This window comes from Ostrinia nubilalis, chromosome 17, assembly GCF_963855985.1.
Source record: "Ostrinia nubilalis chromosome 17, ilOstNubi1.1, whole genome shotgun sequence".
NCBI lineage: Eukaryota > Metazoa > Arthropoda > Insecta > Lepidoptera > Crambidae > Ostrinia > Ostrinia nubilalis.
Window position 1 is genome coordinate 14,760,090 of NC_087104.1, and position 15,080 is coordinate 14,775,169.

Consider the following 15,080-nt stretch of genomic DNA (forward strand, 5'->3'; position numbering starts at 1 on the left):
CTGGAGATAAAGAAATGACATCATAAGTTCGTATGGCAATTATACAAACATCGAATTTATAGGATGACTCCTTTTATATATTTAGATTTGTTGGTAAAATATCAAACAAAAATGATTGATTCTGCTGCTCAAATGCAACAACTTTCCGTTAGAGAAAGGCGCCAATTAGAAAAAAATAACGTGAATTAAGAAAAATAGTTACTTGTGGAAGAGATGCGAGCAGGGCAGCTTACGCGCCTCCTTCATGGGCTCCCAGCAGATGGCGCAGTTGTCCTGGTTCTTCTCCACTTCTTCCTTGCTCGCCATTGGGTAACTGAAAATTAAAATTATTATTATAAACTTTTCGGCATATATTTAAAGTTGCAGGGTGACATTGGCACTTCAGCGATCTACAATTCTAGAGGTGACATTAGATGTTCCTGTTAATCAGTCTGCTTTGAATAGTAAATGTTAGGTCATGTACTTTTCCACAACTTGTAGGTCACTTGATTCAGTGTCTAATCGGCCTATTAGCCGATTCTTAGAATATTTTTCATGCACTTAAGTTATTTTCCATTTGGATGCAACTAATAAAAACTGATAAGTAACGAATGAAAATGGCCTTTAGAGCCCTGTGTTTTCATTTCAAGTAAATATAATTATTTCATTTCATCATACAATTGGATAGCTTTAATGTTGAAATATTTTTTATTTCAGCAACAAAAAACTTTATTTCATGAATCATGAAGAATTATGCAGCCTGCACTTCCTCTCGTTAGCCTTAGGAACGGCACGAAGGCCTAGACTGGCTATTAACTGCAGGAAGCAAAGCTGTTTACCAGTCCATCGCATAATTCATTGAAGCGATAATAATTATTATTGTAGAAGAGTATAAGTACAAGAGCGTTATTTCAAGACTTTAAAATTTTATTTCATCATCATCATTTGAGCCACAGGACGTCCACTGCTGAACATAGGCCTCCCCCAATGCTTTCCATGTTGATCGATTGGTAGCGGCCTGCGTCCAGCGCTTCCCTGCTACCTTTACGATGTCGTCGGTCTACCTTGTAGGTGGACGACCCACGCGTACCGGAAAATTATATTTATGTATTTAAAACTTTTACGCACATAAACCACAGTACATGAGTACATAATTTTATATTAGTACTAGTTATGTTATGTGGGTTTACCATGTACACGTAAACATTGTTTACTGCGAGATTGTCCGTTTTTGTGAAGTAAAAATGCAACAACTACACATTCTATGTTATTTACTCTTGTAATACACGTTGACGTAGGTGCTCACTGAAATTTAACAAAACTGAGCTTTGTTTTCTGTTATTATCTCAATGAATAATAACAAAAAACAGATTCGTCTTTTAGTTACTTCATTTAAATGTCATTTAGGTAACATTTTTGCTACAAGCCATGCATTCCTTACTTCTCAAGTAGGTACAACATTACTACGATTATAATTAATTACATAACATCAGCTGTTTAGTTTTGAACAAGCCGCGACAATCATAGATCAATTAGCACTGCACGTCACTCGCTGCCGACAGCCCACAGCGTGACGCGTGCGACTGTTTACAGCCACGCATGATAATGGACTGAATAACTACAGTATACAACACCAATACAGTAGGTTTGGTCCTCAGTAACAATTGGATAGGCGAAAAATTCTACTATACAGTCTATCTTCTAGATCACGATTCCAATTTCTCTATAATTCCCACTTAGCATATCAGAAAGGAACAATATGGCATATCCAATTGATAATATGCCTCTGTTCTAAATCAGCCTATTTTTTACCAACTACAGTAGATCCTACTGTTTTTCCGCCTAGTTATTATTACTCTGCGACCACATAATTATGTAGTTAATAGAATTTAATTGCTTTGAACAAAAGGAAGGAAAAGTTTTACTAATTTTCCAAAACATTAACTTGGTGCTAATGGGTATTTAAATTTACGCAAATATTTTAACTTCAATATTGATATGTTTATGTGTCAACTTTGTAATTGTCTACGTAAATAATAATTACATCTAATTTTAATATAATTAACAAAGTTAAACATTATTAAAGTATAATAGACATTTTAATCAAATATTATAATGGAATTTAGTTAGTCAATCGGGGATATAATCTAAAGAAGTAAACGATTGAGATTTCGTATTTGTGTGTGCGTAGTTTTTCTTTAAAAACCATGAGGTCGGCGGGCTATCACACGTATAAAAAGTGGCGGAGAATTTTACAGAAGGTTAATACTTCAGTCTGAGGATTGAAGTGGTTCACTATTGGTATTTTTTATTTATTTTTGAATAGAACGGTATTATTTAGGTACCTGGTTTCGCACTGGTGCACCACCTATCCTATAAATATCGCTGTACATGGAAATCATAGAGAGAACTTAAAATGAAGGCTCACTTGGCGTGCATGTGGTGCGCCAGCGCGGCGTAGAGGCGGTGGCGGCGCACGCGCGCCTGCAGCTCGTGCAGCAGGTGCCGCAGCTGCAGCAGCAGCACCAGCGACGCCAGCGACACCAGCATGTTGCTGGACACCACCATGTGCGCCACGTGCGCCAGCTCCACCACCAGCGACGTCGCCTGCCACATACAGACATGCAGTCAGCGTCAAATACTCCGTGACACCCAAAGTGGTCAGTTCGCAACACGTCTTTGTTACACTTGGAATAAGGTGGTGTTGTCAACTTTTAGCCACTTTGTTTGGGTGTCACGAACTATTCGAAGCTGACTGTGTACACGTTAGCAACTACGTAAAGACGACACGACACGCGGCATCAGTGAATAGGGGGTGTGACACCACCAGTCAATGAGCTACTGTATTTGCGCTCACGCACTCAATAGTTGGCGCCACTAGGGAATGTAAAGGTCTAAGGAAAAGAGTACTCTACAGTCTAGACTCTAGAGCAATGTTTTTCAACCTTTTTCATGACACGATCCCCTAGTATGAAAAAATTTTTGGCGACCCCCCCCCGTTCGCTTTTTTTTTTTCATGCAGTTTATAATGTTACAAATATATTTGTAGGGACCGAATACTTCAATCCACACAACATTTTGCATAATTAGATTTCGGATAAATCTGTCTTTATAAGATTTTTTTTACTGAGGTACTTTTTACCACCTCTCGCGACTCTCCTATAGAGGCTTCGCGACCCCCCAGGGGGTCGCGACCCACAGGTTGAAAAACACTGCTCTAGAGTAAGCTCTACAGTGGCGCCGAAAGATGCAAAATTAAATAAGGTGGTCCGCAATGAGCTGTAAAAGAATTGATAAATAATAACATCTGAAGACCGAATACCAGTTCTATTGAAATAAAACTACAATCAAAACATCGCTGCGCTGTGAAGCCTTCAACCTAAGTGGTACCGTAAGTGACATTCAAGTAACATTCAACTTACATAAAAACTCAAAAATACAACTCAAATTAAATAGAATCACAAACTTCTGTGATTAAAAATGCATGCATATTGACTGTTGTCCAAAGGTCGAAAATTGTTTTATTCATGCTCTCTGTGAGAGGCTCCTGCCTCAATTTGATAAATAAAGTCTTCTACCGCGCAATTATTAACCTTGACCAAATCAGTCCAATTTTAAAAACCATTCTCTCGCATTGCTGAGATCATTAAAATATCCCGTCTAATATTTAACCATGCGACGATGCCTTGTAGACCGAATCACAAATGTATGCATAGGTATCCAATGTAGTTAGTATAGTAGAACTTCGTTATTTAACTTATATTTTGTTTACCTCCCTTAAGCATTAGTCATTGTAGGTTAATCTTACCACAACTACCACCAATAACTGCTTTTTGAATTAATTAAGATAAAAAAACAAAACGTTAACGGAATGAAAACGTTTAGTAGATCATTAAGGAGCATTGTGTTTTCTTAAATTCTGTGGTTAATACAATGAAAATAAAAAGGTGTCATTTCCCCCGTACCACTTGTAAACGTTGTAGTGTGAAAACCTAAATACTTACTTAGGCTCAAGAAAAACAACGAGCATTGTTATCTATTACGCACACCCTTTGTATTCAATGCCATTGTTTATTGGCGCGTTACAAAAGTATTAATGACGTTTTGTAAGTCAGCTTCCTTTTAAACTTTGTTAAAAATACCAACCATAATAGAGTCCTTTTGTTGAAGTTGGTTAAAAAGACGTTTTGCTCTTTGGATGAAACGTTAACTTACAGCGCAGAAGATAAATATAGTTTTGTCATAGCTCTATCTGTCGAAATGCAGCGAATACGGAATGGGGGACATGCAAGTTTTCATTTAATTTGCTACATTTTTCAGACTCTTCACTAACATAATAAAAATAGTGAGATGCATTCGACGACGTCTAGCGAGTGCTGACTTTTATGGTACAAGATTTAAGAATTGCCGTGTCAAACTCAAGGTTTCCTATCATGATGAGGTGTTCTTATCTGTACTTACTTTAATTTAGCATGAACTGAATCACACCGTCGAGATAAGCCGAGAACGTTTTTATTTTAGGCATTCAGTCAGTAGGTTAATGGTCGTTTTTTGATTGCACAGTTCGGTCAATTATCTGTAGATATTATTGTTGTTACAAATAAACCTGCCTGACCCGGAACACGCGTAACCTTTGCTCTAACTCGCTCAAACAGTCAGCACGACGCCCAGTGTGGTCGACATTATCATATCGATGTAATCTACGGCTCTTTACTTATCTTTATAGGTAACTTACCTTTTAATCTGCATTTTTACAAAACTTATACAGAAACGCATATGTTTTAGAGGACATTAATTCAGACGAATTTGATATAGAAATTTATAGTTCAAACGGAAATCGTCAGTAGAGTAGGATTTTCTCGCGTACGACCTCTTAATATGACCTTGTATTTAGGAACACCCTGAAGTGCTTGAACATTTGGAATAGACAATATCGAATTAACATTCATAAATAAATAAAATATTCGAAATGTCTTTCTTAGTGCTACTACACCTTTAATAGATTTCTGGTAGAAGCTATCAGTAGAAGCTGTCATTCAGTGACAAATCGATTGAGATAATGTCATTCTCATAATTTTTTAGACTGTGTGTTTTATATGTCAGTTAGGCACTAGTGTTTTCTGCTCTCGCTGTTCGGTGAAGCCGATAAGGCAAGTGCCAGCTAACAAGACGGCACGGACGACAGTGCAGTCAAGCTAAACATCGTGTCATCTTATGTAGTTGTGATAGGTGTTATTTTCCAATAAAGTTTGTCAAACTCACGTCGAAGACGAGGTGCGTGTAGTAGGCGAGCGGGCCGGCCGCGTCGGCGCCGGCGGCCTGCAGCGCGTACCGCGCCACCACGTGCAGCGCGCTCGTCAGCACCAGCAAGCACTGTGGGCAAGGCCATGTTGTCAGGAAAAGCCACGTTTACACAAGGGACAGGCATACGCAGAAATCATCATAGAGCACATAAAACATCTCAAAGTCAAAGTCAAAATTTCTTTATTTGTTTAGACTAATAAATAGTTCTTACAAATCGTCATTTTGCTCTTAAGGAGCCTCTACATGTCTCATAATCTTTTTACCCTACCAGCGCTTCGAGACCAACATTTGGCAAGTGCTGAGAAGAAGCGCCGCAACAAACTCAGTCACCACTGTCTGCCGGTTAATATAAATCTGCCTGGAAGCATCTACCTGAGACTTAACAGGGCTACTCCGAAACTCCGTTTACGGTCCGTTTATGTCACCGTCGCTCATGCTGGCATCTCTCTTTGCGTGAGAGGGATTGCTACATTCGAAACTTTGGATATCGTTTTTCGGAGTAACCCCGCAGATACGATTAGAGTCGAAAAAAGGCTGCTAGAAAAGATACTAAGTAACTAATCAGTTACCTATGTTACATTATTTTCATATTTTACCTATAATACAATACATAAATAAAGGACTGGTGGAAACCGCGTTTCACCGCAGTATCGAAAAGGTCAAGTTGCAGCGAAATGAGAATAATGTAGCTTACAACATTTTCAGGGTATCTAGATGTTGGCCAGATGCCAGTCTGAGTAGATAATATGCGATACGAGAAAATCGCATATACCTACAACATGTTTTTAAACCGGATAAAAAAAGTAGCGATTACGAAATTCACGAGACTTTTCATTTCCTGGAAATGTCTCCAGAGTCTAGAGGTCCAGATGTGTCTCTATTTCGCGGGTATGCTCTAGTTTACTCAGATCTTTGCATTTATTGAAACATTGTTCTGTAAATAACTTATTTGGACGGACGACAAAATATGTAAAATGTGTGAATAAACAGCAACAATGGGCGACTGTCGGTAACCTGACCATCGGCGGCTAAATAATTCGGTGTGCAACAACAGCAAACAGGATTCATGTGCGAAGTGGACGGCTCGCGAACACATAACTTTCTCCGAGACTTCTCGAACATTCGCGAATCGATGATTTTATCGGTATTAATACTGCTAATCATCATCATCATGAATCAGTAGATGGCATTTTCGATTTGATCGGCCAAAGTCCCGTGCCGGTATTACCCAGCTCTGATAATTCTGATAATAACAATAAATTAAGTAGGTTTTGGACAAAGTTCATATTATAAATGAGCGCGTAATAACTAATTCCCTCTAGGCACAATAACGGGTATGTGTAAACATAATCAAATAATAGGATCCAAGTAACAATCATAATTTTGATAGTCATTCTGAATCATTCAGAACTGATGTACTTTTTTTTTAATCCACAACGAGGAGGCTCTTGGCCTGTATCTCACCTGATGGTATTTACTATTTACTAACATTATGTATCAGCAGATATCGCTATTATCACATTAGGCCAATAAATAAACATTAACTTTATCTGATAACCTCCATATCAACTGACATCGATATTTTTAATTATCATGTTCCATTTCCTTCTATTACTTTTGGCAGTCACAAATTCAAAACATCTAAGAACCGTCCTGTCCACATTGTGACGTCATGAATTATTTGTTAAGTGGTATTATGACATGTGACGTCATCTCGTTAGAAAGGTAAACACTTTCTCGGGCCCGGTTATTATGATTGCAGTGATATTATAAGCGTTGATAGAGAATGTGAGAGGTGCGAGGCGCTCACTGATGCTCTCACTGACTAACAAGTGTTGAATAACAAAAACAACACCTCCCAAGATGACGATTGACAAGAGACATTTACCTATTTATCATTCGAAATTGCTGTCAATTACAAGGTTTTCATATAGAAATATGACGAAGAAAAAACAGAATCCTCCTAGTGCAGTAACTAATAAACGTACATAATTACTGGTTGGTAGCTGTGAAATTGTTTTAATGATCGCAATTATCTTTACGAGGTAACGAAGAGTAAACAATAAAAATGTTATTAATTAATGGTCATTGTTGTCGACCGAAAAATAAACATCATTTGTGTTACACAACAATAGCAACCGGGCTTTATTTTATTACATCCACAAATGGAAACGTATTTATATTAAGTACGGTCCGACGGAACGCGTAGCGTGGGCGTCATTGGATAAGCAGGCACTGCCCACGGATTGTGTGGCGTATTACCAAATTGCTCTACTTTATGAGCCCTTGATCGAAAATGAGGCGGCAAATACAAAACATTTGTATGTTAAAATTGTATAAATACGCTGTTGGTTTTCTCAATAAAAAAAAAACTTATAACCCGGTCGAGTAAACTGCGCACCTCGCTGGAATGCGACTCCCTAACATTCACCCGCACATCTCCCCGCATTCGCCCTGTTCTTACCAGAGCGTCGATGTGACGTCACGGATGCCAGGTGCGCAGCCAATTCGACCGGTTTGTACTATCGGTCACAGTTCCAGCTACCTATTTCCGTTTTTTCTCTCGCTCTCATCAAATGGTGATTCTTTGCGATAGAACGAGACGACATGACCGGGAATTGGTATAGATAGTTCCATCCATCCACGAAGACGTGCCCCACCAATTTTTGGTCGAGGGAAGCGCGGTGTGCAGGCAATTTGATCCGAGCAATCCGAGCATACTTAATTAATGTGCGGGTGGACTTATGGACCGAAATTTTGGTTATGGACCGAATGTTGGTAGACCTAATAAATAAATAAATAAATAAACATTAGCGGAAGAATGGTGGGGCGTGTCTTTGTGTATGGAACGATCTATAGCTGGAACTGAACGGGACAACCCACCACCACCCATGGCCATTCCAACCTTCCGGTCATAACTGGCCAAATCGCGGGAGATGCGCGCGGAACTGCGTCTGCCGTGGCAGGTTTCACTCTGCCGCGCGCAATGCTTGACTCCCTACAAGTTCTTTGTTTTAATCCTTGTCCCTATGAAGCGGTTATAGCTGGAACTGTGGGCGATAGTGCAGGGCGGGCTTACCTCCGCGCACATGAAGGCGAAGGTGTCGCGGCCGGCGGGCAGCCCCCAGGCCGCGGCGGCCGCCAGCAGCGCGCCGCACGCCACGTGGATGCCGCCCAGCAGCGCCAGCAGCCGCGCGTGCGCCCACTTGCCCGTGTTGGGCGATGACGACAGCTGCAGGAAATAAAATAATCGCTATAATAACGTAAATGCCAAACCAGGAACCAGTCGTAAACCATTTCAGTTATCAAAACTGTTTAAATTAGTTCCTTCGATCGTTCGTTACGTTACAACCAAATGACAGCCACTACTGGATAAAAGCCTTCCCCAAGGATTTCTTCGATAACGACCGGTCCTGCGCTGCCCGCATCCAGGTATGTACTTCCTGCTACCTTCAAGAGATCGTCGGTTCACCTAGTGGGAGGCCTGCGCTACGTCTTTCGGCCTGTGGTCGCCACTCGAGAACTTTTCTGTCCCAACAGCTATCACCTCTACGAGACTACGAGCTATGTGCCCCGCCCGTGTTTTACTTGAATATCTAGTTCGACGTAGAGTTGTAAGTAAGCAGGAATAGGTACCTACATGCTTTATACATTAATTGTTAGTTTTATTGAGACAAAAGTTTTAAACGTAATTTTACATGCCAATCAAATCAACACATTCAGAATACATAGAAGTGCCAGATTGGCTACCTATAGTTCTGTCTCAAGCACAGGCTTGCGTTGTTTTTGACACACTAACGAGGCATAGTTCAATAGGTACTTGTATAGTTTTGCATGTCTTTTGTCACAAACATGTTTTTTCAGCTGAAAGAACAAGTACAGATTCCACTTTTACGCCTCGCAAATACTAATATTTTTTGGATTGCGGTATTTAGCATCGAATATTAAAAGAATTTCAATATGCAAGTTACACCATCTGCGTGACGTGTTTGGTTATCGTAGTTGAAATAACACGATTCGATACAGCAGGTACCTGCTCGCTCGCTATAAATGGCTTCAGAATCGATTCCCATTCAAATAAACAGCGGTCCGTTAATTTGCAACGTAAATTGATTTTTCATATTTGCATTTTAACACCTACTTAGGTTCGTCGTTTGCATATAAAGAACTTATCAAGGCGTATGTCTCGGGAAAATAACCGTACCTAAACATTGCTTTTCCTTCTTTGAGTCCAATGACGATTTTAATTTAAAAGGACATTTATTATCTCGCAAAAGAAATAAAGTAGGTAAAGTAAGAGGTCAAACGAGTCATTAATTCATGACGAATTACATTCTGAACAGAATAACACATCAAAGCAGGTCAAAGCGTAAAACATAATGTGAAATTCATATAAAGACTGCATCTTTAATATTGGCAAGTTGCCCAAGCACCTACCTACACCCTGACAGAAGCTTTGAAAGTCAAGCAATAAACTAGGTGCAAACAAGTGAAAGTTGATACTTATGCAATAGGAATATTACAATCACACACTGATCGATCGATAACGGTCAGGGAAATAGTATGTTTCAAAGTTCCTGCGAAGGCGAAGTCACCAAGGCGGTAGCAAGTTTATCGAGTAGACAACATCACACCACCCGTGAGTCACGCCAAGCGGCCCGCTCGCTCGTGAGTTCGTGACGTGGCACGCCGTGTTATGGCACACGTCACTTGTACTCATCTTTCAAGTTCAGTGACTTGCTCGCCGATTGATCCACGTCATCCAAAGACTAAACCTCCATGTAAAACATGGTGTCGAGTGCGCAATAGATGTCAACAAAAAATCATTAAAACATCATTGAACAATGCATAACAGACTACTGACACAACAAAAAATATTTAATACCCAAAGATTAAATACCTACGTAAAGATGTGATAGAGCACATAACAACAACATGCAACGGAACCCATTCGCCAGTGTCTAACTAGCAAATATGTAGGTACCTAGATAGATACAGAGAAATTAGTAATAACAGTCAGTACCCTGACTCGGGTGCATCATAACAACAGAACAGCTGTTGAAGTTGTTTAACTTTCTCCGAGCCGCGGGCAGTGGTGGTGACTCACAGTGTTGTGGCCGAGAATAGCCGCGGCCACGCTATACGATGCTATCACTGCAGCCCTTATTAGCGCATGCAAATTAACATGACCAACATCAACAATTCACTTGTTTCCACAACCTGTGGCTTGAAAATAACCAGCTATCGAATTATTTAAATTGTTAAAACAGCATGTTAATTCCTTAAGAATTAATCATCACGTTCAAGGCGAAAGATAAAATGCGGTAAGTTAGTATGCCATCGATAAAAACTGTCACAAATAAGCCGAAAATTACCGCCACTTTTTAAAAATCTGCATTCATAAGGTGTTAAAAGAACTTGAAAAAAAAGACACTTTTAAAGAGAAAGTATAGGTAGGTACTACAACTTTGGGCAAATAACCAACCACATGCGCTGGCATTATCTAATGATGAATAAGAAGAGTACAGAGCGGTTAGCGATAATAAAGATGATGATAAATTAAACACCAAAACTACACCTTTGAAACTGGAAGACTAATAATAACTAACAAGTATGGTGGCTGATGAAGAAAACCGAAGCAAACGCCAAGAATTTAGCAATGTGAACTATTTACATAAACTTCATTTTGTTGATCCAGCAGATTCAATAATCCGATTTCAGTAAACCTTTTCCACGTCTAAGCTTAAGCTGTACTAAGCATATTATTCAAATTTTCTTAGCAAAATGTACAATGTCTCAACGTGGGTTGAAGTTCAATGAGTGAAAAAGTTCACGGCTATCTTATTGTTTCGCGTGGAGTCGCGAAGGGGTCAAACAAAACCCTTCCTGTAAAACAGTAGTTAAAACGATGGTACTGTTAACACCAAAAGAGTTGCCTAGAGGAAATTCTGATCTTCAATCAAATGATGCAAGTAAGTCTGATTATGGCTCGACGTGTCATTTAACTTTGTTTTTAACCGCAACGAGGAAGCTCTTAGCCAGCATCACACCTGATGGAAAGTGATGATTAGTCCGAGGTAGAAGCGAACTTCACCCGGAATCCTCAACCATAGTATTTTACATTTTATACATGTAATAGAGGAGCGTGTGTGTGTGTAGATACTCACATAGTCGAACCTGTCCTTGCAGAGCTGGCCCAGCAGGTGCAGGAAGCCGACGGCCGTGAACCAGGCGCACCACAGCAGCACCTCGTCCATGTACTGCACGTTGACGACGCCGAACACGAAGATGAACTTGTAGAACACGAAGTTCCACAGCTTGTCCTTGAGCCGCTGCGCCTCGCCCACGCGCAGCCGCCCGAACACCGCGCGCTGCAGCGCCAGCCCGAACAGCGCCAGCGCGCAGTACGCGATGTTGATCACGGTCTGCAACAACCATCACGGCTCAATCGTCTCCTCTCGTCTTACTTGCAGCTCCTGTCCTATGTCTGGCCAGGCAAGATATTATAAAAGATTATAAAACATTCATTAGGAAAATCCGTAATTTTTTTTTGATAGAGAAATCAGCTTAGTATCTAATTTCTGAATAAAATACTGAAAGAGATACAAAAAAGGTTGGTGAACAAAGGTGGTAAAAATTTATGCTGTGCTGTGTGCTCGACAAAAGAAAGAAGGAAAACCGCAGGCAACTATCTTATACTAAGCACAGTTTGGTGAACCATTTATTAAGTCTCTTATAATTTGTATAGCATTTGTAAGTAACCGAATATCTATTATGGGATACAAACGTAACAGCGTCAGCACATTATCAATGTTATTATTATATTACTACTTGAATGATAAGATAATAGTGAACTGCTTAAAACAGTTTGTTTTGGTGGGAGAGCAACGCGATGCGACCTTCAGATTGTACGAAAACGAAAACAAAGTTAGTTCACACTAAATTAAAAAGATAAGCTTTAAAAACACGTTAACTAACATTTACTTATTTTAATAGAGTTTCCACTAAAGGTAAGAAGTCTTTGTCAGTGCAATAACTCGTTAACTGATGATTTCACATAAAGATGCGCACTGCAGTTTGCATACGAATCTACACTAATCGCATTCAATGTGAATCCTCATTGAAATTGTTATAATTTCAATAGCTTCAAGAATGTGTCCGCTGCTAAGCGGATTATCAAGGAAATTAACCACCTAGATAACCTTTGCCTGTCCAGTATGGAACCAAACCAAATTGACTTATTTGAGATTAAAATTAAAAATAATCTGTTTTGATGTGATACGTTGCATACTATCTATGCAAAACAGTCTGGCTCTAATACCTACTGGTCAGATCGGTAAAAAATATTCATTGATTAATACAATAATGTTATTCCTGCATGTGTTTTTTTTTTGTAAGCAATTGGTTACGTACGCGTGGGCCGACTCTAGCGAAGTTGTGTCTACACTTCGACCTTATCCGACCAGTGAAGGCCCCATGAGTCCCTAGGGAAGGTAAGCCTAAAGATATTAAAGGTAAGAGGTATACAGAAACGAGTCGGAAGTTGTAATTCTAAATCTTTCCAGAGCTATACGAGTGGCGGGCGAATGCCGTGCATGCACTGTTGAACAGTGATTTCCTGACATTATTGTTGCATGAACGGCGTTAATGAGCGCGGTCAACGACTTGCCTTAGATTGAGTTAGACGTCGACACATCTTAACAATTTCACATGTGCACACAAAAATCAGACAGTTTAAACAGATTCAAGGCCGTTAGCGTTGTAACCTATGCTAGAACTAATCGTGGTTACCTAAATAAACTTGTGTATGTGTATGCATTAAACATTACGTACATACCAATTTACAGAGTGTGTAATTAAATGCAGTGATCCAAGTAATTATTCAAAGGAATCTCATTATCCACTTATGGCTAGATCTCGAACCTTTTGAAGCCTTTTCAATAGGAAATTAAGTAATCTTGAGAAAAGTTTTGCATTTACCTAAGCAATGACAAGAGTTTGTATCGCGAATGATACAATCAACTCTTACTCCACCCACCCATTCGTATTTTGTTTGTGGTACATAATAGGTGATCTTCAACGCCACTCTTGTGGCGGAGTTTTGGGCTGACACTGTGTAGGTTTGTTGTCGACACGAAAAGAAGAAGAAGAATAGGTGATCTACCTATGCAGGACTCTTAACACGTGTCTGTGCCAAAAGATACTGTAAAACGTAAAACAGACTTTTGCATTATAATATTAATACACAGTCAGGTAAGTACTGCTACTTACCTGACTGTGTATTAATTATTATGGCCTGCGCCATGGCCAATACTTTGAGCTGTACATTCAAACAACCAAGTAAAATCGTAGGCAATTTTTGAACATTTGGAAAACCACTGATAACATAACGGAAAGTACGTAGTTAGTATGTAAACTATCTAACATCCTGCATAAATTATTTAGGTGCTTAGTTTTTTGTTTGTCTTGCCTTTGTTGTCTGAAAAAATCGAGTACATATACTTATCATATCTATTTTTAATTCAGAAGCTTCCGAAAAGGTATAAATAATGTTCAAGCCATTAAAAAGGTTGAGAGCCTATGCATTTTTCATCAAACTGATTTATGAAGTAGTTAACCTCGTACACTGGCATTATTCTGCAAAATGCAACGAACACATTTTATAAGGTTGCCCATGTCAAGTTGTTAACCTACTTTTATCTGTTTCCCTTGCTGGATATTTTCAACCTACCTAAATATGGGTTAATGTTCTTACCTACTATTATAATAGGATAAAAGGACTAAAAAGTCAAGTAAGGTAATAGGCTCTTGACTCTACTTAGTGGCTACGTTCGCAGCTCGGTCCAGCCAGCTTCATTCTGGTGTGGTGTACAAACTATGATCTTAGCAGAGCAGCCCAGCTAGTCAGCTACATACAGCTAATCACGTCTAAACAATGAGAGGCAATAATGTCGCAAAAGATGGATTTCATAAAAATACGTCACTAGCAGTCAGTAGCGTTTCATCGTTAGTTTATTCTTCCATCATCATCACTGAGATTCAACCAAATCTATGTCGTTTTCTACTCACGCTATCGCAAATGAATGCAAAAAGTGGGATTATTATACAGTTTGGCGTGTCGGATGGGTTTTCTGGTTGATATTATTATGTAAAGTGGCGGATCCGTATGGTCGCGCGTGATGTCACTCGGCAGAACAATCGCTGTCCGCTGCGGAGGCGCAGCTGAACAAACTATTCCGGACAAATTACTGTACACTGCTGTATGACGGTATAGTTTATTTGCAGAATTTTGTACAATTAACTGACTTTCAAAGGTGACCTAGGTATAGCATCTTCTACTTACTTCAATATCAGAAACAGACGGTTAGGGTTGATTTTAAAGAGGACTGAAGCCGCGGCATGAAAAATTGGATCAGCCCAGCTGCAACAACATTATTGTCTGTACTTTTAATGCGAGCACATTTGTTTATAATTGCCGCTTTAATTAGGATTCCAGAAAGATTGTCATAAATTTCCTTATAAAGCAATTAAAATAGAGAGTGCCATCGGCTCGTGTACGCCAGACCGCAATAAGCGTAAAGTAAATGGTCGAGGCTATCTCTCGAATGAATGATAACGCTAATTTTCACTTCCATTAGTGAAATATCCGAAATACATTTAAACAGTAAGTTTAAATGTGTGTATTTCGGATATTTCACTTATTTCCAGTTCATCTTATTTTTTTAAATGGATAAATTAGACCAAGGATTCTTGAGCGATATCTCTCGGAATCTCTCTAGCTCTCTAGCGCAGGGATT

At 39.5% G+C, this 15,080-nt stretch overlaps 1 protein-coding gene across 1 annotated transcript; it reads right to left on the reverse strand.

The window, feature by feature from the left end:
- Nucleotides 1–198: 198 nt before the first annotated feature.
- Nucleotides 199–13,588, reverse strand: LOC135080284 (E3 ubiquitin-protein ligase AMFR-like). Its single transcript, XM_063974971.1, has 7 exons — nt 13,555–13,588; nt 11,751–11,770; nt 11,451–11,708; nt 8,363–8,515; nt 5,242–5,352; nt 2,408–2,586; nt 199–313 (listed from the first exon to the last, which is right to left on the reverse strand). Exons 1-7 carry the CDS (start codon nt 13,586–13,588, stop codon nt 199–201), a joined length of 870 nt encoding a protein of 289 aa, XP_063831041.1.
- Between the last annotated feature and the right edge of the window lie 1,492 nt (nt 13,589–15,080).

Coding starts and splice junctions, on each gene's coding strand:
- LOC135080284 (XM_063974971.1), bottom strand. CDS start 13,588: ATGGCGCAGGCCATAATAATTAATACACAGTCAG. Junction 11,709..11,750: donor ACATAGGACAGGAGCTGCAA/GTAAGACGAGAG, acceptor TGGTTGTTGCAG/ACCGTGATCAACATCGCGTA. Junction 314..2,407: donor GCGCACCACATGCACGCCAA/GTGAGCCTTCAT, acceptor TTTAATTTTCAG/TTACCCAATGGCGAGCAAGG.